Source organism: Colletotrichum costaricense, assembly GCF_030867565.1.
Source record: "Colletotrichum costaricense strain IMI 309622 chromosome Unknown Scaffold_32.1, whole genome shotgun sequence".
Lineage (NCBI taxonomy): Eukaryota > Fungi > Ascomycota > Sordariomycetes > Glomerellales > Glomerellaceae > Colletotrichum > Colletotrichum costaricense.
In genome coordinates this window covers 224,168-251,178 of record NW_026848261.1, presented here as the reverse complement: position 1 = coordinate 251,178, position 27,011 = coordinate 224,168, and the positions used below count along the sequence as shown (strand labels likewise).

At 53.7% G+C, this 27,011-nt stretch overlaps 6 protein-coding genes across 6 annotated transcripts; 2 read left to right on the top strand and 4 right to left on the bottom strand.

The window, feature by feature from the left end:
• Positions 1-299: 299 nt before the first annotated feature.
• Positions 300-2,426, bottom strand: CCOS01_16662 (uncharacterized protein; the record flags this gene model as incomplete). The annotated part of the gene is made up of 1 exon (XM_060464798.1): positions 300-2,426. One exon carries the CDS (start codon positions 2,424-2,426, stop codon positions 300-302), a length of 2,127 nt encoding a protein of 708 aa, XP_060304686.1.
• A 1,416-nt stretch (positions 2,427-3,842) lies between these two features.
• Positions 3,843-5,765, bottom strand: CCOS01_16661 (uncharacterized protein; the record flags this gene model as incomplete). Its single annotated transcript, XM_060464797.1, has 1 exon — positions 3,843-5,765. The coding sequence occupies one exon, from the start codon at positions 5,763-5,765 to the stop codon at positions 3,843-3,845; it is 1,923 nt and encodes a 640-aa protein (XP_060304685.1).
• Positions 5,766-6,108: 343 nt separating this feature from the next.
• CCOS01_16660 (uncharacterized protein) lies at positions 6,109-6,576 on the bottom strand (the record flags this gene model as incomplete). The annotated part of the gene is made up of 1 exon (XM_060464796.1): positions 6,109-6,576. The coding sequence occupies one exon, from the start codon at positions 6,574-6,576 to the stop codon at positions 6,109-6,111; it is 468 nt and encodes a 155-aa protein (XP_060304684.1).
• A 5,169-nt stretch (positions 6,577-11,745) lies between these two features.
• CCOS01_16659 (major facilitator superfamily transporter) lies at positions 11,746-13,631 on the top strand (the record flags this gene model as incomplete). The annotated part of the gene is made up of 3 exons (XM_060464795.1): positions 11,746-11,973; positions 12,078-12,178; positions 12,281-13,631. 3 exons carry the CDS (start codon positions 11,746-11,748, stop codon positions 13,629-13,631), a joined length of 1,680 nt encoding a protein of 559 aa, XP_060304683.1.
• Positions 13,632-17,171: 3,540 nt separating this feature from the next.
• On the bottom strand, positions 17,172-17,957 carry CCOS01_16658 (6-phosphogluconolactonase; the record flags this gene model as incomplete). The annotated part of the gene is made up of 1 exon (XM_060464794.1): positions 17,172-17,957. The coding sequence occupies one exon, from the start codon at positions 17,955-17,957 to the stop codon at positions 17,172-17,174; it is 786 nt and encodes a 261-aa protein (XP_060304682.1).
• Positions 17,958-23,959: 6,002 nt separating this feature from the next.
• CCOS01_16657 (Wd tetratricopeptide repeat domain-containing protein) lies at positions 23,960-25,666 on the top strand (the record flags this gene model as incomplete). Its single annotated transcript, XM_060464793.1, has 1 exon — positions 23,960-25,666. One exon carries the CDS (start codon positions 23,960-23,962, stop codon positions 25,664-25,666), a length of 1,707 nt encoding a protein of 568 aa, XP_060304681.1.
• Between the last annotated feature and the right edge of the window lie 1,345 nt (positions 25,667-27,011).

The following is a 27,011-nucleotide window of genomic DNA, read 5'->3' as shown; positions in this document are numbered from 1 at the left end:
GAGGTTGCAGTCAGAACAAAACAACTTTTGATTTGTACAATTAGGTAATGGGGTGTGGAAAGTATCGTTATGGAGGACGATGAATCGATTACCAACAGCGGAAGTGGTGGATAACAGCGGAAAACAGAAGTTGCGTTGAGAGAGAGCATCAAAACAGACATTGATATTTGATGAATTTGACGCCGAGACACCTTTGCTCTGTCCAGGGTGCCTCTCCGGGAATCATCGCTTGCTTGCCTGCTGGCTTACTGTATGTGACGTACATTTATACGGGATCGGTCAGAACACAGCCTGTCTTCTTAAATCACTCTCCAAATGGCACCGGCTCTCTGGGTATCTCTGCCGCGGCCGTCGTCTCCCTCTCTGTTCATCTTCTTAATCCACTCGTTCTCCCTCTGCACCGCCGCTGCCTCAATGTCTTCCATGACGGCCAGCTCGTCGAGCATGTCCCTGACGAGACTGCTGCATCCGTCCAACATGCGCTTCAAGCTCGACGCTTGTGTCGTAGTAGTACTATAGGCCGCGTCCTCGTCATCATCACCGCGATACTCTAGCTCCCTGAGCTGCGCATCCCACCCCTCGAGACGCCTTACCAACGCCGCGGCGTCGTCTTTCCACCGCGCGTCGAGGCCGCCGCCGAAACGGACGTCCGCGTTGTCGTCTAGGAGGGCGGAGGGGTCGGCGCCGTCTTCTGCGCGGGCGCGGGCGGCTTCGAGGTCGGCGAGGGAAGAGGCCCAGCGCTCGAAGGCGCGGACGAGGCGGTGGTGTTTTCCGCCTGGGTCGTCGAGGGACCAGAGGGATGTGAGGAGGGCGTCTAGGCGCTGGACGCGGTCTTCCAGCGGCAGGGATGATGTTGCTGCCTTGCCGCTTTTGCCGGTGGATGCTCCCCAGCTACTTAGGGCTGCGAGGTTACGGCGCTCCGCGGCGTCGGATTCGAGGGCTGCGAGGCTTCTTGCCGAGGCCGCGAGGTCGGCGTGGCGCGCGGCGAGTTTGGAGCGGGCGCTGGCGTGCCATTGGGACGTGACCTGCGGCAGGTCGCGGTGGAGGAGGTGGAGCTGGAGGAGCTCTGTTTGGAGGCGGGAGGTCTCTGCCGTGAGGGCGACGTTGGCGGGGAGCTTTGACGGGGACGGGGCGGCGAGGTAGGTTGCCGTCAGGGGTTTCGGGGCGAGGGATTTGGCGGGGGAGTAGTGCTGTTGCAAGGTCGAGAAGGCTGGGCGGAGGACTGGTTTTGTGGTTCTGGGTGGTGAGGTTGGGGAGGGGTGTCGTTGTTGGGCTTGTTGGCGGGCGAGGTGTGGTGGTGCTGTTGTTGCTGCTTGGTGGGATGGTGGCGGTTTTTGAGGTTGTTTTAGGGGTTGGCGGGTTGGTGCTGTTGTTGTGCTGCCTGCTCGGGCTGTGCGCGTTGATGTTGTGGTTGTTGCGGAGGAGAGGGAGGATACGGATGGTTTCGAGGAGAGGCGGTCTGTTGCTGAGGGGGGACGGGGTCTCGTGGTCGTGGATGCTGTTGAGGATGGGTAGGAAGACGTCGGAGGTGCGCCGTATAGGGACGTCGGGCGTGATCTCGGTGCGGCGCCAGTGGCCCCGGTAGACGACGTCTGGCTTGGGGGTCGGAGGACGGTGCTGTTGTTCAGGGTCGCGACGCTCCTTGCGCGCGCGTGGCCCTTTGTTGGACTCCCAGCTCCTACCGCTGTTGCTGCTGCTCCTGTCGAAGTCGTCGTTGGTGCACCGGCGCGTCTCGAGGATGGTAGACCGCCCGAGGTCGTCGGTCTCGCTGTCGTAGGCGTCGACGGTCCGGAACCAGCGCCGGTTCTACCTGCAGCACCATTGGATGACGAGACGAGGCTGAGGTTGCTCGTCGAGGCGTTTGCGGGATATCGCGTCCGTGTCAGCCCCGGTTCCCTCGTCGAAGTCGTCCTCGTAAGGCCCGAGAGCGCGCTTGTCCTGCTTAAAGGCGCGCTTATTGGTCCCGAGCTAGCTAGTCCTCCTCCTGCTCCAGCACCTGCTACCACATCTCTCTGTCTCGTCGAAATCGACGTTGTCACGGACGCTGGTTGGCGCGTCGAAGAGCTTCTGCTCAGCAGCGACGATAAGGGGTTCGGCCTCTTCTTCTTGGGCGCCTCGGAGGCGGTTGTGGCCGCCGCCGCTGTACTGCTCGCGACGCTGACGCCGGAGACGGTGCGTGTTGTGGGACGTGTTGCGGCGAGGGACCGGGGCGCGGGGAGTCTACTCGGGGATACGGGGCGGTGGGATGTGGACGCCGACGCTGATGGCGCTGCTGCTGCTCCTCCTGTGGTCGAGCTCGCGGGGCCTCTAGCTGCCGTGATTGAAGCCGAGGAGGATACGGAGGTTGCGGTCGTAGGGGGAAGATCGGTCGAGGAGCCCTGCGTTGGCTTTCGCAGGGAGCGGGTGCGGGCTAGCGACGAGGACATGACTACGCCGGGGTCTCTGGTATGTGTGTGGTGATCATGCGGTTCTGGAGGTCGGTGGTTCTCTCCCGATGCTCGATGGTCCCGCTGGTCTCGGCGCGAGTCGCGGCCGGGTTTCGAGGTCGCTGCGGGGACCCCGCGCTCGCGGTCGGTTGTTCGGTCAATTGGTGAGTTAGCGAAAGAGTCGCCAATGCGAGATCGATGAGGGTCGCAGCGAAATCGGTGGGTATCTTCGCCAAAGGGCCGCCGGGTTCGCGATGTTGATGTTGATTTTCGACGTCAGGGGCCGCGCCGTACGGTTTCTTTGCGGTGTGGGGGTTGCTAGGGGCCCGGGCGACGGTGGGGGGCCGATGATGGGTGAGGATCAGGACCAGGTTCAGATGGGAGTTTGCATTAAGATAGAACGGTACTTATGGCTAATGGTTAGACCTGGCCACAACCAAAGTATTGCAGTAGCGGGCCGGTCCAGCCACCGCCCTGCAGGACTCCAAGGAGTCTTCTAGCGCCGACGCTTGGATCTCCTCGACTCCAACGTCGGCGGGCTGAGCCGAACAGTGGCACCCCGTCTGTTCGCGAATCTCAGCTGGTGTCTTTTTATTTCCTTCCGTTTATTTTCTCCGATGAGACCCCTCCCTACCAGTCCGTATGGATACTCCGTACTTCGTAACATCCCTCGTGTGTCCGCCAACGCGATGCAGTAATTTCCGGTACATCCGGTAAATAACTCAACCTGCCTAGTTTCTCCCCCCTTCTCGCTGAACGTCGTGCCCCGACACATTTGCAGATGGGCAAGTCGAGGAAACAGTTCCTGCGCGTCTTTGCTTATTACACGAAGCGTTGCGCTTCTCGTTGGTGTGTCCCTGAGTTCTGGGACGTATGTAGCACCACAGTTCACCGCATATACGAGCTTGAAGATCTTTACTTTGAATTTCCTTTTCTTCTTTTTTGAAAAAAGTAGTCGGGCTTCAATTCCGGCTCTCTGAGAGCCCACCCTTCCAAAATCTGGAGTTAACCTGTCTTTCCCCATTTGCCTGTATTGTCCTTTCTCGTTATCAAGCTTCGTTTTCGTATGCTCAGAGCTTGCATCAAGCAAGTAGTAGTAGTAGTAGTAGTAGTGATCCGTTCCAGCAAACAAGAAAAATGTGCGCGTGACCCTTTTCCATCCTTTTCCCTGGGGGCCACGACTTCCTATAGACAAACATTGGTATCTTGGGGGCGAGAAGGGGTATCAACCAATCGACCTCTCTATCTAATCCCGCAATGCAGAAAGTTGGTCATTTCCCCTTGGTGACGAAGATCCGTGAAAGTCCGGCCGCCGGGGAAAATGTTGAAAAACCGCTTGGAAGTGAAAATGACCATGTGATTTCCCTATGCCAAGCAAACAAGAAGAGAATTGGAAAAATGTGAATTTGAAAGCAATCAGGCTGTGACTGATTGCTGATTCTGTTGCTGTTGTTGAGCGTCTGTACGCTGCTCTTCCTTCTCGGGAGCCTCGATGCCAGCTGCCGTGGGAGGACGCTCCTGGGAGCCGCCGCTCTGAGGGTTGCCCTCCAAGTGAGCCATAAGCTTCCGGAGGTCTCTGCGGTTGCTGTTGAAGATTTGCAGGCAGGAAGCGCACATGCGTACGTAGCAGAACTGGCACTTGTAACGATCCTCGGTATCGGCCTTGCCGCACGTCTGGCATGTTAGGGCGTAGTTGCGGTTGCGAGTTCGGTCCATGGTGCGGTGCTTGACGTAGCAATCGAGCATGCTCTCTTTTAATGGCAGAGCCTTGTAGATCATGCCGGGGCTGGGAGGCTCGGAACCCTGCATGGGGAAGAACGACGCGCGAGGGTCGGCAGGCGGCAGGTCCTTGACCTTGAGCTCGCGGTACTCGACGGGTTCTTGGTTGGGGCGCTGATCTCTCGAGGCGGGTCGCATATCTCCCTGCGCGAATCCGGGTGCTGGCGCATAGGGTACATACTCCCGCTGCTGCTGCTGCTGCTGCTGCTGCTTGTTGGAGGCGGCCCGAGGCGGCAGCTGGTTCTGAGGATCGGGACTAACAGGGCTGACTGCAAAGTCTCTCGTGATTGTCGGGGGAGCCTCGTTGCTGGTCACAGGCCCATCTGCGCGCATTTGAGGCAAGCTCTGAGCGTTGTGTAAGTTGCGGGCCGTGACCGCTTTGCGGGGGATAGGAGGCTTGGACTCGTTCGATTGCTCGCGGCCAGGCTCGGGAGAGGAAGCGGGTGAGACGGGCGATACGATTGTTTCGACAACCGGCGTTTTGACGTCTTCCTTCTCATAATCGGGAGTCGGCAGGCGTTGAGTTGGCGAGAGCGCAGTGTCGCTATGAGACGTTCCCACATTTGCGCCATTTTGACCATCGCGCAAATGATGGACTTTCTCCTTCAACCGCGAGACCTCTTGGCCCATGTTGTTCGTCTGAGCCGCCTGACTTTGAGAGGGAACTGGGCGAATATTTCTGCCGGGAAGATTCGATGTGCTGCGAGGAGGAAATTGTTGCTGCTGGGCCGGAGGAGGAGTTGCTGTGTAAGATGATTGCGCGGTGTTCGGCTGAGAAGAAGCAGCGGTTGACCCGTGGCTGACTGTTAGGTGTAGATCTGGCACCTCTATATTACGATCAGATTTTACGGATCTCCTCCTCCATAGTGGTCGCTGCTGTTGCTGAGGCGATGCTGCCGATACATAGCTTGTCGGGCTGCCAGCAGTCGGGGCGGGTGCCGAGTTGACCGGAGCGGCGCCGGCCTGCTCATTGTAGTAGGCCGGGTGAGGTGGTAGGCCCTTGTTGGTTGTGAACTTTTGTGCGCCGTAGTGGTCATTGTCACCGGATGACAACGAGGTTGGCGTCAAAATCTTGTTTTCCCTTGTCCCATACTGTTCAGAGTTGTATGCCTGGCTCGAATCTCTCTGACTTGCGCTTCCATCCGGCGACATGATGAGGGATTCCCCTGAGCTTCTTGAATAGGCCGAGAGCAGACTGCCGATGGAGTTCCTTTCGTCCTCGGGAGAATACTGCTCTTGCTGCTTCTGCTGGTTCGCCGGGGCGGAGGGCGGTGGTGCTTGCTTTGCAACTGGGCGGCGAGGTATATGTACCGGGGGCAACGCTTTTGTCTCGAGAGGAGGGAGGGGAGGGAGAGACTGGTTGAGGGGTTGCGGTGGTGGAAGCGGTTTGTCTGACATGGCGAATGTCTTCGTCTTCTTGGACGGGAGGGGAGGAACGGGAGGTATCGAAGGGAGCTGCTTAGACTTGGGAAGAGATTCGGCCTTTGGAGACGGAGGGGTGGGTAGGGCTTTTGAGAAGCGGGATCTTCCCTTGCGACTGTGAGAACGGAGGAAGTCCATTTTGAACGAGGGCCCCCGGATGGGATGGCGGTGGGTTACCCTATAATTGGGATGACGGCGCAGTATCCGTACTGCGTACTCCGTTACCCCTTCCCCTTTGCTACCTTGCCTCACTTCTCTTTGGCTTGACTGCGGATGTAGTTTTTGGTCTGCTTAGACTCTCACCAATCGGCTGGCTAGAGGAAATCACCAAGGAGGTAGGGCCAGGGGGGATCAAGGCACCGGAAGCTGACCACGGAGGGCTGGTGGGACTCGAGAACGTGGGACGAAGGAGTTTGAACAGGTTGATTGGAGCGATGAAGTTCGAGGGGTGGGTTTGCCTTTGCCACGACGTTGAGTATTTTCAGTGCCGTAGTGTTGCGATGCTAGGAGAAACAAGCATCAAGGGTCTTGAGAATTGAGGAGTAGGGAGGAGTAGACGAGGATTCCGCGACGAGGACCGCAGCATATGCCTGTAGGATAAGGAGTACCTTGGTAAGGAGAAAGAAGAAACTTGAGAGGAGTGTCCAGGAGTTGGTTGGATAAGAATGTAACTTGACGGGGTGGCAGAAGCAGAACAATGAGTGAATGACACCGGAAGAGATGGGAGACGGAAGAGAGAGTACAGGGTAATAGGTGAGGTGGTAAGGAAGTGTAGTGCGTAGTGCGTAGAGGGGGGGGGGGAGGGGGGTGTAAGTTCGGCTTCAAGTTTAAAGCTGGCAGCCACGGAGAACCCTGCGACGGGGCCGGGTGTCTGAACATTGACCTTGTCTTCCCTCTCTCTGTGATTGGGAAGTTGGGAAAGTTGGGATGGGATTGACAAGGATGTCATCGATATGTTCAAGGTGGAAAAGTACCTTGTGGATTGCCCACCTCGTCAGCAATGCAAAAAGGCACTGGACCTCAGATGCGTTAGTACCAAGAGGTCCGGATACGCGGCGTGCCTAACATGTATGCGTGTCTAAGGTACCATGGTATCTGCCTGCCTACCTACCTTTACTAGGTACCTAAGGTAAGCACCAAAGGTCACCTCAATAATTGGACGGAAGACATGCTGGGTGAAGTATCTTGAGTGTGTTGTCAGCAGCCAAAAGCTACTTAGGTAACTACTTGAAGTACCTTAGGTAAGGTAAAGCATCGCAATCCTTCCATTTACTTCGCGACAAAAGGCACTATTTTATTTTTGCTAGCGTGCCTGCCTGCCTGGACGACTACGGCACCGTGGCACCACAATGTCCGTCATTGGCTCCGTCAGACTGGATCCGGCCCCTCCCATCTCAAAGTGCGGAGTAATTAGCAATTATAACCCTCCTCTGAGTACCTTATTATCGAAGAAAGTTAATTCTTTCTAAGTTATAAGTATAAGAATATAGTTTTAATAAAATAGTGTAGTGCCTACCTAGTACTTAAATTAAGATACTTTTTTAAGCTCGCTATAAGAAAAAGATAACTATATTACTAACTACTTACTATCGAGGTTCGTAACGCTATAGCTTTAACCATAATAGCTTTGCCTATAATAGGCAAAAAGTCTAATTATAAGTCTTTTAAAAGCCTCTCCTTAAGGGCTATAAGAGCCTCCGAGTTAAGTTAAAATGCTTGCTAAGATATTAATAACTAAACTAACCTTATAATAATAGCCTTAATAAAAAAACTAAGAAACGAACTAAGAAATAATACTAGAATCCTCGCTAACGTTAAGCACGATTTACGAAACATAATAACGTAGCCGTAGAGTATTAGTAATATATTTTATATTAAAAAGACTATTATTAGTATTAATAAGATAGATAGGGCTATATTAATATAGCGCCTCGGCTTTTTCTTATAGCTCGAGGACTATAGCCTTAAATAGTATTAAAAGTTTATTAAAAAGCTCTCTCGAGTACTTTAGTATATTTATTACTATTTTTATAATAATAAGACTCCCGGCGCCTATATACGAGCGTAGGTTACTTATTTTTAAATAGTAGTACTAGCTTATTAATAAGCTATTAAAACTACGATTCTAGCGATCCCTTAACGAGGGAGAGGGTAGAATAGAGGAAAGGATAGGTAAGAAAAGGGTTAAGGTTGAATAGTGCGGAATTCGAGGGCAGGGTAGCGTCTACATGTACTGCGGCAATCCTCTAGTAATGCAAAACGATGGAGTTAAACAGTGTGCAACCCTCCTCAGCGTCCCAGCAGACATCGGCAGCCCTGCAATGAAAGCAGGCATTGCAAGCAGGATTCAGGAACAGAACAACACTTGCCGGGGTTGTTCGGGGCTGGGTTATTCTTTGGGGGCTGGCTTGTGCGTGCACACTGGCAGTCTGGCAGCACTGCTTGGCCGGCTGGGGCTGGTGGAGTGGCGGCTCGCAGTTGTCTTGACACGTCCCCATGTACCCCGCCACCGATTTCACTATGGACAACGACTTTGACAGCGCACTCACCTCAAGGTACCTACCTAGGTAAACACCTCACCAGCCCACCACCATCGGCACCTGCATCATCAACCTACCTCTACTCACGGGCAACGGAGGCGGAGACGGGGCCACCTCTTCAGGCTTCAGCTGTCAATGTCAATCCCTCCCATGCGCAATCCGGGCTGTGCTTACTCTCCAGACTCCAAAGCGCACTACTTCGTACCGCTACCACGAGTCTACGACTACGAATCACTCAGCAACACAACAGCCAGCCACTCTTCTCTCACAATCGACCTCTTCCCGAACGCATCCATTCTCTCGAGCGAATACCTACAGTCTGCATTCACGCAACCCAGAAGCCCACTGGCTTTCGCTTTCACGCACATGCGCATGCGGCTCCTGATTCAATCCCATCTTTAATCTTATCCTGCATGCCTCGGTCGCGGCAGCTTCGAGACATTAATCAGAAGACAAGACAGGCGTGCCTCCAACACACCACTCGACCACTACCCCTGCCCTCTTCGTCACCAATGACCACTCGTCCCCAATTCCCATCTCGATTGTTAGTAGGCTGTTTCAGCCCGCTGATGGAGGGGACTGCCAGTATTCCTTCGACCCAGGCCCGCGTTTAATCACTACGGATCGTACATCCCAATGGCCGAGAATGCATCTTGTTACGAGTTGACTGTACAACATGGGCTTCTCCTCCCTCCTTCGTTCTCAACTTCTGAAGGGTTCGCCAAATGACGCCATGGCCTCGTTCGTCAGCTGTCTACAAAGTCCAAATGGCGAGGCCAGCCGAGTATCCAAGATGAGGTGCCTACAGGGCCCCTACGACAAGAATCCCATCTCCCTCATCCGATGATTTGTTCCGGCGTATCTGTACGACAATTCGTTTGCGGCGCGTATATGGATACGTCCTCCATGATGCTCGTGATGGATGGCACCCTACCTGCGCCTCAGCCGCCATGCCGCGTGTTGAGGCGACATGCACCTCGTTTCGCACTTGGCTCGAGTCGGTATCGGCATCGCTACCAGAACGCTCGATTTCTTCTGTGCTACCGTGGCTACCTACCTATCCATGCTATTATGTGCGCCATCACGAACGATTCCCTCAAAGAAACAGAGGATTGCACTCAAGCTAAACTACCGGTGGGCCGCCGTTTCTGCCCGCAACGCCTGTTTGCGGAATCGAAATTGCCTTACTAGCATCATGGCCTGTCCAGTGGGACGTGGGACCTAATGGAATGCACCGTTGCAGACTCGAAGCAGGGAGAACTGAGGTCACAAAAGTCACCAATCGCAGCCCACGCACCGTCTCGTTGAAGCTGAACAGAGGCCGCCGTCCAGCCACCCTCGACGTGGCAGAGGTTAAACCCGCATGATGTCTCGCCCGTGCGTAGACATAGCGCGACGCACGCGATTAGACTATTACGATCTCGAGCTCTAGCCTTGCAATCTGTCAACTAACTGTGCCTTCTAGACCCGTGTACGATCATTGACAGCTGGTCTGCGTTCGCCGCTCGCGTTTCTAGGTCCGCCGCCATGAACGCCCATTCACAGGAAATCGTAGCGACCCGAGCCTGCCATATAGCGATCTGCATCAGGGAAGCCAACCAGACTTCAGAGCCTTACGGCTGCTGGGTCGAGGGCGGAGTCACATCTCACGTTCAAATCCCCGTCCGGCATCAGAGATATGTGGGTGCCTTGCGGCTCGCTAAGCCCAGGAGCCCGCGCTGCCCGCGTCCCCCCTGACGCGGGATCGGTTCAGCAAAGGCGACGTGAAATCCAAGTCTGATGAACATCGGATCAAACCCCCTGAGAACTGCGCCTGGTGTCGAAAGAGTATACTGCGGCTGCAAAACTGGCTTTATTACCGGAGTAGTGCCCCGGAGGGAACCCTACGTGAGTGCCTACACATAACAGCGCAATGCCCTTGTCGCTCGCATGAACAGCAGGTTTGAGCCATTTTGAGTTCCTCGGTCATCCGAGTCTCACACGCCTGCTCCTGGGATGACCTTGCAAGCACTTCAGACCGAGGGGTGCCGTGCCTCCGCCGGGCTTCCCCTGTGGCCTGTGCCCCCCCTTGAACGCCAGAGGGCTTTTTTGATGACGACAAGTTGTCCAACTCCAGTCTCCCGCCTTGCAGACGCACAAAGTTGGGACGACATAAGGGGTCTGACGTGCCATGGTCGCACTGCGTACCACTCTGCCATCCGTCGACCTTTGACTATTGAAAGCTTACATTCGCGAGGAGGAGTGTTGGATCGTGAGACGACATCGACTGGAACCTATTCAAAGATGTGGTACAGCACACGAGAATCGCCGACGCTATTCCAAAGTACTTCCCACGCTGTCAGGTACTCCGCACTCAATGAGTCGATTCGAATGAGACAAGTGGCCGTTTGATTGAGGAGCGACATCCGCGGGCTTGGCACGAAAAAGGACGCATTGCAGCGGACCAACGACAAAGGCCTTGTTCCTGTTGGTCCAAGTCTAGCCCGCCCTCGAATGGTTCGCATCGCAGCACGCAGGTTACGTTCTTGCGGGAACCCGCATTGCGGAAAATATAGATTAACATTAAAATGACTTTTGGGGCAGCCTTTGTGGAAGGATGGAGCAGAGACGCGACGGTTTGTTTCACACCGGCAGGATTTTTAAGATGAGATTCGATCCGTCCCCATTCCACATCATGGTGAGCTCCCTCGGTCACACACTCACACTACAGTTCATTGATCTCTCTGGCGCTGCTTACCTACTCTGCCGGTCGATTGATTTGATTAACGAGGTGACTGGTCAGTTGATGTCCGGAAAGCTCGGGGCGATTCGGTCGAAGGCCGGGCGATATGAGGAGTTTTTCCCCTACGAGGTTATGGGTTTTGGGAGCAGTGAAGCGGGTGAACGGGTTGCCAAGCACACCAGGCCGATTTGATCTCCGACGCCGTTACATTTCCACCTTACCGGCTAACAACCCTGGTTCCGTCACAGTCTGGCCCGGTGGCCGTGTCTTCGCATTCTTGTTTTTTTGGTTCGCCGTTGTCGATGAAGGTTTCGCATCGAGGACTTGACTGCAGAAAGTCTCTGTTCCAGTACGACCTGGATCCGAACCAAATCACGAACTAGGGTTCAGATCAACATCTCTTTTGCTGTCTTGATTTTTGTTTGTAGGACTCGGGACGGGAGACAATTTGAGCCGAAATGCTCTTTAGGCTCCACTCTTGAAGAGACTTTTGCGATCACGTGCTTCGCTGCGGGAGTGTCGTCAGAGGCGATAAGGCCCGGCCTGGGCTTATCGGGCGGCCAACCATCCGATGAGGACCCCGACAGAAACGGAGCTTAACTGTATGCAGGAGGCAGATTAGAAATCCTCGTCGGCCACAATGCGAAAGTCGGAGAGATAGCGGGGGAGAGATAGGGAAAATCAATTGACTTCATAAACGACCGGCAATTGGTATTGTCTATCCTGCTCTTAGAGCGATTTCAACGTTTTGGCAAAAGGGGGGAAGAGGACAGCAGAAGTCTCGCCAGTAATTTCCATCAGGTTCCCAAAGCACAGCAGCAGCATTAGTTTCGGCCGTTACTTCGTTTCCGCAAAGATGACCGGCTCCGTCAATGGCACCTCCGTTCCGACGGAGACGTCGCCGCTACTGCGCAACTCCGACTCGGAGGCGGCCAATGGCAACGGCAACGGCACCGTCAACACCGGCGGTCAGCAGAACGGCGCTACGGCCGCTGCCGCCGACACTGACGCCGGTGAAAATCGGGACGGCAACCCGGAGATGGCCAAGAAGATGCACTTTCTTCTTCCGGCCGTCGGTATCGGCGTAGGTTCCACTCCAGCCCGGGTCCCTTCCTCGGCGCAAGGCCTCCGGCAGCGGCTCAGGTCGACCGCTCAGAACTCGGCAGGGACTAACTGGTGTTTTTCTAGATCTATCTCTGCGCTGTCGACCAGCTGCTCACCGTGGCGACCTACGCCAAGATTGGGAGCGAGCTTCATGCGCTGAATTATACGAGCTGGCTCGCAACATCGTGAGTAACACGCCCTCCCTCACCCTCAGAGAAACTCATCTCATCCGGCTTCATGCCCGATGTAAGACAACGAAGAGCGAAGTACTAACATGATGCCCACAGCTACTACATCACCCTCACCAGCTTCCAACCCCTCTACGGCAAACTCAGCGACATCTTCGGCCGCAAAGAGTGCCTCCTCTTCGCTTACACAGTCTTCGCACTCGGCTCTCTGGGCTGCGGCCTAGCACAGTCCTTCACCCAGCTCTGCGTCGCCCGCGCCATAGCCGGCATTGGCGGCGGCGGCATGAACAGCGTTGTCGCCATCCTCCTCAGCGACATCGTCCCGCTCCGCGACCGCGGCGTCTGGCAAGGGTACCTCAACATCATCTTCGCCGCCGGCACCTCCACCGGCGCGCCCCTCGGCGGCCTCCTCGCAGACTCGGTCGGCTGGCGCTGGTCCTTCACGGGCCAGGTCCCGCTCTGCGTACTCGCGTTCTTGGCGGTGTACTTTGTCCTCGACGTGCCCAAGACGGACCACGCGCACTGGCGCGAAAAGGTGAAGCGCATCGACTTCCTCGGCGCCGCTACCCTCGTCGCCGCCGTCGTGGCCCTGCTCGTGGGCCTGGATTCGGGCTCTAACAACGGGTGGTCGAGTAAGCTTACCGTCGCCGCGCTCGCCGCCACGCCCGTCCTGTTCTCCGTCTTTGTGTACGTCGAGATGCGCGTCGCGTCGCACCCCTTTGCGCCGGGCCACATCATCTTTGACCGCTCGCTGTTCGCGTGCTACCTCGCAAACTTCTTCGGCATAGCGGGCCACATCGCCTCCATCTTCTTCATCCCGCTCTTCTTCCAGGCCGTGCAGGGCGCCTCGGCCACCCTCGCGGGCGCGGCGCTCGTGCCGGCCATGATCACCTCCGTCACGGCGAGCGTCAGCTCGGGCTACTTTATGAAGCGCAAAGGCCGGTACTACACCCTCACGGTGCTCGCCTACGGTCTCATGGTCGTCGCGGTAGCTCCCACGGTCGCGGCGCTGTACTTCCGCTCCTCGGCGGGCGTGGTGGGCGGCATGGCGCTGCTCGCGCTCGGCGGCGGCGCGGGCATCACGACGACGCTGGTGGCGCTGCTGGCCAACGCCGCGTCCCGGGATTCCGCGGTGGTGGTGGCGTGCTCGTACCTGTTCCGGAGCCTGGGGTCGAGCATCGGGATTAGCGTGTGCTCGTCTGTGCTGCAGCAGGTGCTGCGGACGCAGCTGGCGGCGCGGCTGCGGGACGGGGACGAGGCGAGGCGCGTTGAGGAGCGGGTTCGGGAGAGTTTGGATTATATTCGGGAGCTGCCGCCTGCTGTTGCCGGGGAGGTGAGGGCGAGTTATCAGGTTGCGACGTTGGGGGCCATGGTGCCTATGGCGGCGTTGCTTGTGCTTGCTTTTCTGAGTACGTTTTTTATCAAGGAGAAGGCTTTGGGGAAAAAGTAGAGAGTGTGAGGGAGAGGAGTTGGGAGAGAGGAATTTTCTCTCTTGGGGTGGAAGGTTCACTGCGAGGTGTAGATCTGCGATCTGGTGTCATCTATACACTCATGAGGTAGATTCTGTTGTGATACAAACTTTACGGAGAGGTGAGAGGTTTGCTGTACACTTACCGGCTGGACATATTTCCTCTGCGTAAGGTAATGAATGGGTCGGCTTGGAAGCGCGTTCATATCCTGTATATAAATACCTCATGCAGAGGTCTCGAACCCAAGACCTGATCTCTAAACGTGGCAAATTGCCACGCACTTCAGCGTAAAGAACAGAGGTTGTAGGCCAACACTTGTGGCTTGAAGCCGGCACTGAGGGACATGTGAGAACGGTGTCACGGAGAGAGAATACAGAGTATGTTTTCATGCCATGATTTGTGTGTGGAATTTGCAGCTGTGCATTTTTTTTTCTCTCCCTCTCAAGGTGACTTGTACGGCTTTTGTATCTGTATAATATGAATACCGGGCCGCGTAAGGTGGCTGGGTAGTCATTGTGTGGGAGGAATCTGCTGGGAGACTCATTTTTACCGTACATAAGCCCCATTCAGAGGTATCTCGGATTCAATTCTGAAAAGACAAATCCCGCGGGCTTTCGGGCTGGTCCGTGAGCACGTGCTTCTTGACGGGTGAGAAGCAGACGGACGATGATGTCGCTGGTTTCTAGCCAAATCGCTAGTTGGCTGGCTGGAGCGACGAGCCAGTAGACAGATGGTAAGGTTCTAAAGCTCTATATATCCTGCTCTTCTCATACCAATGCCCGTATATATTGTATTCTCATTTGAATTTCCTCTGAGTGAGAGAGAGGAGGACAGAGAATGGTCATGTTACTGTATAGATCTTAAAGTCTATAAACTCCCTAAGAAGAAGGCTGTCTGCCAAAAGAGATGCCATCGCTAAAAGCATAGACTTCCAAAAAGAGATATCTCCAGCCTAGGCTCTTGGGGATTCATTGAGCGGATGAGTCTGCTGCTTAATTTCAAGGGTTCTTAGACGCGCCCAATTCGTGTTACTAAGTCGGTTGATCGATAGATTAGGTTTGAGTGCTTCGTTTTCTGCATAGGCTAAGTAGTATAAGCACCCGATTTCCGATACCACTTAGGTAATCAGCGCGGCAAGGGTTAGTTCTTGGTGAGTCTATTGAAGAGGTTCATAAGAAAGCTAAGCTTCTTTCCACCGAAGCAGATACGCAGCGCCTTCTAAGTAGAGAAAGGGCGAAAGAGAGCGGGGATTCCCTCACACTCGTCGCCTCTAGATACTAGTGCTTGGGCTTGTATCACAAACAAACATGTAAAGAGATTTGAAGAAATTTAGAAGCTGCTGCAACCTAGACTCGGAAACGGGTGGGCAAGATATATTTTGCAGCTGTGCTCAGGAATCAGGTGTCCAAAGCAATCCTGGACGACTGAGGTAGAGAGCAGATTGCCTCATCCAATTAGAGAATAGAGCAGAGGAGAAAGGGGCGACATAAGACACTTGTCAGCAAGAATGCCGGGGTATTCAAACTGAAGCAGAGACTGCCCTGCGCCTCAGGCTGACAGGCACATTTCTAGTATGCAATTGATGCGGCGGCGTATTTCTAGGGCCCAGGGAAAGTGTAAGGTCTTGGTAGGCATAGGTCAACGACATTGACTATAATAGTGTCCGGATGTTCGTCCTTCCTCGTGACCAGCCGTTGCAGTGGCAGAAGAAGGGAGAGAGTGTAACTTGTCCATTTCAATTCATCTCGTCGTGCTCTTGTGAGAATTATGAAGGGATCCACCAGCCCGTCTTCGCTGCCCCCATCTTCAACTGCTACTTCTTTAACTCCGTGCCCCCAGTATACAGGAACACGAACCAGAAGACGAGAATCAGAACAGGTACTATTATAAAACATCAGGGAGGTGCTCATTTTATCGCCAGGTCCTGAAATTCATGGTCTCTGAAGTTATACCTTGATGAACAACCGCGAGGGACTCCCACGGGTCCAGTCAGTGTGGTAGTCAGACCAATGCGGTCATCGAAAAGAGAACTCTGGGTACACGCGCACACGGACCATTGAGACGCCAAGGCGTCTCTGCAAGCCTTTCTTGTTCGTATTATTGATGAAGCGGGCACCTCAACCCTCCCATTCCGGCTCTATTACGCCGACCCTCATTTCTCATCAAGGATGGAGAAGGAAGTGGTAAGCAAGAGGTGCGTGAATCATCAGAAGAGCAATGGCACCGGACAACAGGGTAAAAGAGGAACGCGTAGCTTAACACCCCTGATTCTCCGTTAGATGTCCTATTTTCAAGATCCGGAGTAGAAAGAAAACATCTCGAGCAAGTCTCGAATGTCCGTTAGAATGACTGCCTTGATCGGCATAGAACGGAGACGCGTAATACGGGGGTCGATCGTATCGTCTCAAAAACAAATCGGAAAAAGAAACTCAACCTGAGGACTGAATCTCTCAGTTCAAATGCTGTGATTCGAACTCGTAGCCTGTCATTGAGTAGGCTGTCTGTGTATTCATGTGATTGTTCCTTGTTGTTGGAGCTTTGCTCACGCCATCACCCAATTAGTCAGACAGGCGCCTTCCGGCTGGCAACAGGAGCATGGCTGAGGGGATCTAGACGACTTGGACTTCTTTCTAATCATAAGGCAGGAATTGGATTTCTTTCTCACATACCTTACTCGGCCCGAGATTTTGGGTAGGCAGGCTCGGTGAGGGCCTGAGGGGGAAGACCTCTACCGTTTTCTCATCTTCCCCCACGTCAGCAATGCATGACTGGAGAAAAAGTTCATATCCTCAGCCCTACATGGATCTTCATCGGCGGGGTGAGGTCATGTGGCGTCCTATTACCAAGGTAGACGTAGGCAGATGCGACTTTGATGCGGGATGCAGGAAACGAAGGCAAAAACGCAAAGGCACTGCTCGCCACCAACCCCCCCACGTGCTTGGGAAATGAGGAGAGGACTGAGAATGGTACTAAATCACGATACATTCGATTACTCGTTGATGGGGCGTTGATGGGAATATATGTCTTTTTTGCATTTGCTTGGCCCCTTCTCCTTGGTGAGAGAGGAGAACCGTCGAGCTATCTACCCACAGTTGTGCCTCACGGCGGTTGAAAAACTGTACCCGCCGATCCGCCTGGCAAAGTTTCCCTCCCAAAGTCTCTCGTCTCGTTCCTTTGTATCGTGAAATCATAAAGTCTGACGTGAATGGATATCAAAAGTTCGAGGCCCAGCGAACAGATAGCAAATCCTGAAAAAGGGGTGGTGGGAAAGAGTTCCGGGGGCAACCCAAGACGAGGTAAACTGGGCATGGACGCCAGGTCTCTGAAGCTCGCGACCAAGCCAGCGATTGTCGGTACAGTCCTTTTTTTTTTCCTTCGTAATTTCCATCCCTTTGAGAGATGTGCCGTTCGTTGAGTCTCTGTCTATCTGGAACGAGCAATGGTTATTCTTTTTATTTCGCAATCGTCCTCCACATCATCAGATCTATCCACCGTCTCTCCTCACCGTGGTTCTTTGGTGTTTACAAGAACGAACGGCGGGGGAAGCTGACGCCCTCAACGGCGGCGTTATCGACGAACCAGCTGACGCGGTCGCCGGCGCCCTCGTTGACCAGGGCGCAGGGAAGTCCATCGCCGTGCTCAAAAATCCTTTTCATGATCTCCTTCTTACCGCCACCAGTGGCGACAAAGGCAATCTTGACGCCGTGGTTCACGACGGGAAGAGTGAGAGTGATGCGCTTGGGCGGGGGCTTGGGGGAGTCCTCGATGGGAGCAACCCAGGCAGTCGTCTCGCGCAGCAGTTCGTGACCGGGGAACAGACTGCAGGTGTGTCCGTCGGGACCGGAGCCGAGGAGCAACAAGTCGAAGATGGGGAGACGCACGCTGTCGCGGCTGGCAAAGCTGGTGACGAGAGTCTTTTCGTACTGATCGGCCAGCTCCTGAGTGTCGTTCAGGTAGGTGGTGTCGATGGGATGGACGGTCGGGGCACCGAGGTCCTCGGGGATCTTGTCGAGCAGCTGGCTCTTGAGGAGAGCATAGTTGGAGTCCTCGTGGTCGAGGGGAACGGCGCGCTCGTCGGCGAAGAAGATTTCCCACTTTCCAAAGTGAACCTGGTCTTCGGGGCCGGTGGAGGGTGTGAGCAGTGCCTGGGCCAAAGTCTTTGGCAGCGAGCCGCCAGAGACGGCGACCTTGAAGGCACCGTGACGATTCAGACCTGCATTTTGTGCTTGGATGACGTAGGATCGCAGGGCGGGCGCGAGTTCGTCAACCGACGGATAGGCGAAGAGGTTTGGCTGTTTGTTGCTCATGGTGGGGTAAAGTAAGCTGGAGGTAGGTTGGTGGAAGGCGGAAGGCGGGGGGCGGAGAAGTGTGATGTCGGAAGCGAGGTTTACGTTGCGAAGGGGGGCGAAGAGGAGGATGTGAAGGAAAACGGTCTGCTGTCGGTGCAGAATGAGGGGCGGTCCGAAATTGGAGAAGGTGCGCACAAACTCCGGCTTCTTGCTGCGGGATGTACTGCGTTTTGCTAGGCAGGGCGAATATGCTTGCGTGTTCCGTGTGGTTGGTTGAAAGTTGGAGGTTCAGACGAAGATGGAAGCTTTGAGAGAGCCGTCTGTCAGTCTGCACACGGGAGGGACGTAATAAGGACCGAGGAGATAAATAGCGTCGGTATAAGAATCAAGCGGCGGGATGGGTCATGGATGTTTCCAGATGTTAAGGGCCAAAAAACCACAAAAGATAGGTAGACCCAAAACCGATAGCGGGGCAGATGATTGAATATTTTGTATCTGTGTCACCTTTTTTTTTATTTTTTATTTTTTAATCGGGGCAGAAAGTGCAGTTCACACAGTGAGGCCAGGTACGTATTCATACACCTTACGTTTGGCACAGATTGGAAGTCGAAAGACGCAAAGAGCACCTCACCTCAGTCCAGCAGCTTGGGCAGGCTGCAGTTGAGCAATTTGAGTGTGGCTCGACCCAATTATTCTCTGCCGGCTGTGCTCTGGAGCTGCAATCCAAACGATTTGTTTGGCTCAAAGGTCAATGAGTAGCCAGTGCTTGGTGCTTGATGGTTGGTGGTAATAGTCTCATGTGAGATAGCGTAGGACGAGGGCGGGCGGATGTATGCGGGCTGCAGGTAAATTTGCACCGTTTCACCATGGATTCGTGATCGATAACGGCGGGCAAAAGGCAAGTCAGGCCTTGATCAGAGCACTTGCTGCGGCACCTCACTATATTCTATTCCTCATTCTTTACCTCAGATACGCAAGTGCGTGTACTGTCTAAAATGGCGGGGTTGCCATGTTTTCAGTGGACCGGCTGTGAGGTGGTAATCTGTATCTCGAATGCCTTTTCCTAGCTTCATTGTTGACCTGCCGTAGAGTCCGGACTTTTAATAAGGATATTTTGAAAGCCTTGAGCTGTTGACTCGCCAGATAACGTCGGTGGTGGCAGTCGTTACCTACTATCCATAATATGCTTCATTCTTGACAATCAAGAGATGAAGAGCCCGTTTTGAATGCCACAAAGCTGGATGCAATCAGCAGAGTCAGACTGAGTGATGATGAATGATTTGTCCGCAAAGCTAACTGTAGTTGTCGTTGGTCCGTTAGTGCTTCCGTAAGGTACACATTGATGATTTGCCGAAGCAGTTGCGCTGCCCTCAAGGGTCAAGGGACCATTGCAGTTCCGGGAATGGACACTCATTGTCCGGCATGGCGCTGATGCAGCACTACTGTTGTAGATCGAGTCGGCGTGTCGGGTGGCTGGTGGCTGGAGGATTTAGGGCGATGAGATGGCTGGAAGTAGAACAAGTTTGGCGGGATGATTTTGTGGCGAACCAAGTCGTGAACCCACTGCAGTGAGAGCGCAGCTGGTAGATCCAGCCAAGGAAGGACGACCATGACGGCTCACGGCCCCTGACCGAGCTGCCCGGCGGTCGGGAAGCAGCGCCGCTGCCTCAGAGCTAGAGCATGGAAGCATCTGAAATTGATTGCTCGGGTGCATTTTTGTATGCATCCCGTGGGGTCCATGGATTTCGATAAGAAACGGCAAAGTTGAAGCGCAACGGAAGGATGAGCGGAAAGAGGGATTTAGCCTAAGCACCAAGCACAGAAGGTGGAAGGATCCTTCCTGCCTTCCTACCTTTCCGCATTGCTGGTCTCAGCGTTCCTGCCGAATCTAATGTGAACTGAGGTAATAGCAGGCTTCCGTTCTCAGCTAAGGTACCTAGGGCAGCACTTGCCCGGAGTGAAGCACCGACTGGTAGTAAGAAAGCAGACAAGACTAGATGGCAGGAATTATACCACAAACTCCTTTTTGTTAATATTGCTTTCAATTTGCGAAATGCAGCGCTTCTGCTTTGGAAAAGTAGATAAAGTCTGTCCGGGGTGGGCAATTCGGACTGCGAGCATCGTTGCGAATGTCATGCATGTCGTCAACCCATGAAGAGCGAGCGCCAGGCACAATCGCTTCTCGCATTCCAACAACCTGCCGGAGGAAACGCTCCTGGAGCCATTAGCCCGCCCACATGCCCCTCCTCAACCACCTACCTTACCTCAAGCACTGCTGCGGCAGTGTACCCGAATGCAGCGCGACCACATACCTATCCAAGAAGCATGCCAACTATTAGCTTGTTCAATTGCTTCCGAAGCAAACACCATTAGCTCCAAGTTACGCTTTCACACCTACGAGGGTGCGATTGTGGTCGACTCGATGCTCAGAATTAGTGCTCGCCTGACAGGAGTTACTGATCCAAGTTCATTCGCTGTATCCGTATATACCTCAAAATAGACATGACTGACACCATTTGCAGTGTCAACTCCACTCTTGTCCATCAAGCCAATCGCCCTTCTGCTGGTTCGTCGCATGCAATGCAGCGCTGCGGACAGACATCAGGAAACCGCCAGCCTCATGTTGAACGTGGGATCGACACCACGATACACCTCAATGGACGAGACCACCGATTTATCCACGTTGTCACTCCCACGTTGCTATTGTGCTGCCAGCCTTTGGCATGTGCCAGCGAGTCTGGGGAAGACGCCTAGACCACTGGCCCGAACCGGCGCGCCTCCTGCGAACTACCGGCCGAATCCAATATCAGAATCAACTCTATTATGCTATTTCCACGTCAAAGGACAGCAGTCCGATCTTTTGATGCCTGGTGTCCTATAGATCGCGGGCCACCGGCAAATGCCTGATTTGCAGTGCGCCCTCAATTCTCCAAAATGTACGAAATCGCAGTCCAAGTTCCGCGTCTCTGCTGCGTTACACAAGAAGATACACGAGGAATAATACTGTCGAGCATCGGTGCCTTATTCGCTATCCAAGAACACATTTGTTATGCCAAATCGACGATATACTTCGGTATCCACTATTGGTCTCTGCGTGCCTGTCAATATCGCCAGTGCGGGCACAGGTACAGAGGCTGATGAGTGACATCTCTACAAGTCGCTACCTCGAAAGCTTCGTCACCTCTCTTCTGCATTATCACTCACGTCAGCAATAGCGTTTGATTCATCTTGAAGAAACTTGACAGATTTTACGAGTCTTTACATGAACGAGTCCGGAGTGCGTCATTGTTCGCGGTGCGTTTGATAGACCCCTGCATGACTCGACAAAATCAACCACCAGGCGGTTGATAAACTCGGTGGATTAAACGATCACAGCCGGTGCAAACTTGACGGTGCATCAGGATGTTGCGCCGGGCATCGATGCATCTCGACAATGACGTCACTGCGACGAACTGACTCGGAAGTCGTCCATCTCCAATTCAAGGGAACCATCACGAACCACCGGGCGGACGGGGGTTCAGCAGAAACCTGGTCCAGCTACTGCGGGGACGCTGTCGTCATAATGTTGACTCGAATACCAAAAAAGGAGGGGTGTTGGCGGGTCGCAGCGCTTGAAGTGAAGCGCCGCTTTCTGAAACGGAATCCCGCGATACCATCATCCACAAACGGTCCGGATGTCAATTCAGCAAAATTACACGCGTGATGGCCCGCGGGGGGAGCAACGATCAAGACCAGGCAATCGCCGATGTATGTGTAAGAGGCGTCCGATTTACAGCAGTGCGCTGCAGGAAGTGGACATGATTCACGTCGGCGGTGTGCCCAAGGCCTCGAATCCACACTTGACGGCGCATGCTGTTGGTTCGTTCGCCGCGACCAGGCCGGAGCACGCGGAGCTATTCCCGTGTTTGATATACTACCTACATACGACAATGCCACAGCTGATATCGAGCGACAAACGGTGGGGACCGGGTTGCAGCAGATGCGACGAAAAGTGTCAATCAACTGGACCCTTAATCACGAATGGGACGGGAAGGCAGTATCCTCGGGGCGACCCAGTGCTAGGTAAGGTGCCAGGGCCCTTGCAAGTAAGCCTCATTCTGCGTTTTGCCCTGCTGCTCCAGCTATCCCTTGCTGCCCCAGATGGCGATCAGGCACTGGCAAGGACTTGTCGAAGAAACAAAGGACAGGAATAACTCCGGCACTGCGGTAAAAAAATGGAGGCCCCTTTCCAGACTTCGTACAGAAAGGCAGGCAACTGGACAGAAAAGGTATCTGATCGGCCCAACGGGCGTCAAATGCTCCATCGGCCGCGTCTATTTCTTGTCGAATGTATCAGTACGAACAAGGCACGAATACCGTACTGCATAGGATTGCGCCGGCATGTGAATTGTTACGAGGAAAAAAAGGTTCATGCGGAAGAAACGAGAACCCATAAAAGGCAAAAAAGTCAAAACGGAAATGACGGGATGAAAGCAACGGGGAGACTAGACACTGACGTCACTAGACATGCGGTTCCTTGAAGAGGGTTCCCAGGTCTCAAGCCAATTCGCGACAAGTCGCAATCCCCAGTATCCACGGGAGAAGAGCTCGGGCAAGCGCGTGGTACGTGAGGCTGACAGGGTCGAGTCCCCTTGTTGCTGAGTTGCAAAGCCAAGTGGTACGAAACCATGTTTTCACTGCCACTGCCCCGTCTCAACCGTCCATCGAAGGGTCATCTTACCAGGAACCATGGACCACGGACTTCAAGGCAAATCAAGGGTCGCAACCTATCCGTACATCTAACTTTCCCCCCCTTGGAGGACGCAGCATGGGTGTGCGATGGTCTCTCAGCCAGTCACGCCGTTGCGCCCGGCGGTTCAACGTCAAGACGTTCCGGGTTGAATGCGCTTGTGGTCTTGGGAGTGGTTGTCCGCAAGTCACAAAGACCAGGTAGGGCAGTTTTACCCCTCCACGCGAAGGACCCTGAAGTTCCAGTTTTCAAGGGTCCAGTCCAGAACCCCCCACTTGTCACCACGCACCAACGGACCCCAATCCGCGGCCAATATCCAATTGATGAGTTGCAAATTTCTTCCCCTTCCCTTTCGAGGTCAAGGTCGACGACGACTTGCGTCTGTGTTTAATTTCCATCTTGTTGCCCCCTTTTAAAAAACGGCATACTTGGACGGACCGGCCATCAACCAAAAATAGGGTCTCCGTCTTACTGGGACCAAGCTAAACAAACCGGGCTAGTCACCTCCGGCTACAACTGTCAAGACAGGCAGCAAACGCCAATCGAGGAGAATCAGAGAGAAGAGCAGCACAGGATCAAGCACGACTAAAACCAGAGAGGCATCAGGGCGCGCCATCACCCGCCAGACCAACACCATCGCCTCACCTTCATTTCCGTCTGATTGACGAATAAGGACGCCTTCCTTCCTTCCAGTCCTGCCATCTCATTCTCGCCTCTTTTCCTTCATCGGCCCTTTCCCCCCCTTCAAATCTACTTACTCTCGTTTCCCCCATTTTTCAAATCCGTTTTCCCCGGGCTCTTTCTTTACGCTGTAATTCAACGACTTCCAACGGATACAGCCCGGGCAGGGTTGCCATAAAGTGGTCTGACCAGTTGTGGGCTTGCCCCGTTCTCTTTGCCCAAAAAAACCCCCCTCTCAGTCGAAAAAAATAAAACAATTAAAAAAAAAAAAAAAGACCTCGAGACACAACCGCGCGCAGCCGTGTGCCGGGCTTTTTCCTCCTAGGGTTCAGGTTCATCTCACCGTTCCGTTCCCGAGACGGTGTTCCATTAAGGTACCACAACACGTCCGCTCGACTTGGACCTTGAGCCCAGCAATACCAGGATCGTTATTCTCCTCACTGACGTCAGTGTCACTTGCATCCAATTTCGATCTCGATTCCTGGGCGGCATCTCCCTTCTTTTGCCTTGTTTCCCTTCTTTTTATCAGCAGCCCTGCCTGCACCTTGTTGGATGCTAGCCCCGAACAGTGCTGCCCAAGCGCTTTGCTACTAGCTTCCTTTTCTTCACCATGTCGACAGCAAGCACCACTACCACGGGCAATGAGTCGCCCTTGGAGGATGAAAACACTCGACGCTCAGAAGGTCTACTCGAGCATCGCCGACGTCTCACAGAGACTTTGGTCGATAACCCATACGACTTGATCACTTACCTCGAACGTGCCGTTGTCCACTCTGAATTGGGCTACCCCGACTTGGCCGCTGGCGATGCCTATAAAGCTCTTCTTTTGACCGACGACGTCCTCCACGAGGGCTCTGAGTATCACGAGCAAGCTATCGAGGCTCTTGGATCCCGCCCTCTGGACCCACTACCTATTGTCCTGGACCATGGCATTCTGTCGAAGCTCGGAAGCGACTATCTGACAGACGAGGCCAGAGACCAAGCAAGCCTCGTCGCTCATGTAGCCAAACTATCCTCTGTTCGCGCCTTTCAGATTCTTGCCCTCAGTCTTCTGTTGTGCGGATGCCTGAAAAGCGCGCACGAGTTTTGCGACCGAGGTCTGCTGATCGCTCCCGAGAACGACGAACTCCTTCAAACGATGGGATACATCAAGCATGTGGCGAGTCGGAGATGTCGCAGAGACGACTTCAACGTCAACGTTCTTCCGGAATGGGGGCTTGTTCGGAGGGAAGTCTACCCCTGGAACACATACGAGCCTGACCGTTTTGCTCCCGAGTCCCTCGAATTTCTGAACGCCGAACTATCAAAGTCTGCACCCAAGTGTGCGGTCCAATTGTCTAAGCTCCCGGTCCTTTTGGAGGCAGCCAGCGATATGGATGACTACGATATCATACCCACTTGTAATCAGCTGGGCCTCTTTGCGACGCAAGACATTGCGCCAGGAGAGGCCGTCTTGGAAGAATATTCGCTTTTGACCGCCAATAATCGCCTCAAGGAACCAGTCTGCGATGCGTGTAGTGCGGAACTGCCACCGTTGGGCAGCGAGCCGGCCGCTGTCAGCTGCGACGAATGTTACGACACAGTTTTCTGTAGCCAACACTGTCACGATATGGCGCAAGAACTTTACCACCCTGCTGTATGCGAGAAGGATGTCGACGCCATCGCCAAGGACCCTGAAGCTTCGGAAGCCGATGAGACACTACACCTGCTTCTTCTTGCGCGTGTCTTGGCCATGTCCAACCACCAAGAAATACATCCCTTGGATGTGACACAGATCAAGTACATCTGGGGTGACTTTGTGCCTTCCGCATCGAACGATATCGAGATCTCACCGAGTGCGAATCCGCCGCCGGAATGGACGCTGCCCTTCTCGTTCAAGTACAATATCGAGACACCCTTCCACATCCTCGAAAAGATGGACGTCGACATTTATAGCACTATTCAAGAACACGATTTGTGGGTTCTGAATACCCTCTACAGCAAATTCCGCGGAACGGCATCAGCCCGTAAGAACCCACGCGATGGTCGACCCGATGTCGCTGCAGTACACCCCCTTTGGTGCTTAGCCAACCACGACTGCGATCCGAACGTCACATGGGATTGGGGAGGACAGATGACACTTTGGGCGCGGAAGACAAAGGTTGTGGGCGGCGCTCCAGGAGGGCTCAAGGCTGGTGAAGAGGTCTTGAACCACTACTGCGACGTAACAATGCCCGTCGATCAACGAAGGGCTTGGGCAAAGGGAAGTCTCGGCGGATGGTGCATGTGCCAAAGATGCCGAGACGAAGCTGCTGCTGCCGAGCCGCAAGCATCCTGAACCTTGCTCATCATCAACCGCAAGATTTGAAGACCTACCAGAGACTTGACAGTCTACACTGCCTACTTTCGACCGGCGATTTTTGAACGTCGGAAAACTTGCGATTAGCGAGCGATTTACGGGGAATTAGAGGAAACATACCATTAGAGATTATATCATTGGAGGGGTCGAAATTCGGGGTCGAGGCAACAGGAAGATCCATTTTTTACGTCCACTAGGTTAGGGATACCTACCTTAGGATATGCTTGTACACGAGCCCCCTGGTCATGGACTTGGGGGAGAGAGGGAGACATACACGACAAAATAATCGCGAAACGTCCTTTTTTATGCATACTACTGTGGACAATTTCTAGTTCACATACACCCTACGGTTTATCGCCTCCGTCTTTCTTCTATCTGCGATACCACCAGGCCTACCCCTCGAGGCCATTTGCATGTTAAAAGCATTCGTCCACAGCGTTCTAGAGAAGCTCGAAAGTATATACTGGCATCTGTAAACACTGATGGATCCAGGCCTTGAGCTCTTACGAGTATTTCTGTATACCTTTTGGTATTAGCACTCAGCCCTGATGGTCTTGGGAGTAGGTGTTGCTACAGCGTGTAAGACAGGCTACAGGCTACAGGCTACAGACAAAGATGCCTATCCAGCCTGTGTCTCAATGGTTTGATTGATATGCGCAGAGCACACAGTGATAAACACAGCGCTACATGTATCATTTGGGTAATGCACGAATGGCGACTTCTTTGGAGAGGCTGAGGTTGAGGTTGCCGAGAGCGATATCCCCAAGATGTCGCACTATCGCAGTCAAGCCAAGTACCCTGAGTCGACTTCCTCTAGGTTAGCCACGCAACTACTCGACGCCAATGTTCTATTCTCCTTAAAGCGTATCAGGAGCAGGCGGTAAGAAAAATATTGAATAGACTTTGAAAAATCGATGTCGTTGGCTTTCATGCTGGGAACCGGCGCTGCAGTTGGGCAGGGCGAGGCGAACGTGCAGGGCAGACAACATAACGATGCCGCATGCAAGATGACGCCAGGATCGGAATACCGATGACAAGGCAAATGGTTGCCTAGTCTCAGGCATGTAATATTGGATGTCGCAGCACGACGCAACCCATGGTGATGATCCAATATAAAAGATTATTTTGAGAAATGCGTTCTTTTATTGATGACGTCATTGAACAGTTATCAAGTTGGAAACAAAGGCACCCAAGTCTGCTCCTCCAAAGCTGAGGAACTTACTCTGAACAATACCAGGGTTTCCCTCGCAACGGGTTCCGTGTGCCGGAAGGATCGGAACGACACAATTGAGTAGACCACCCCATGGGCCATCTAGGCGGCATA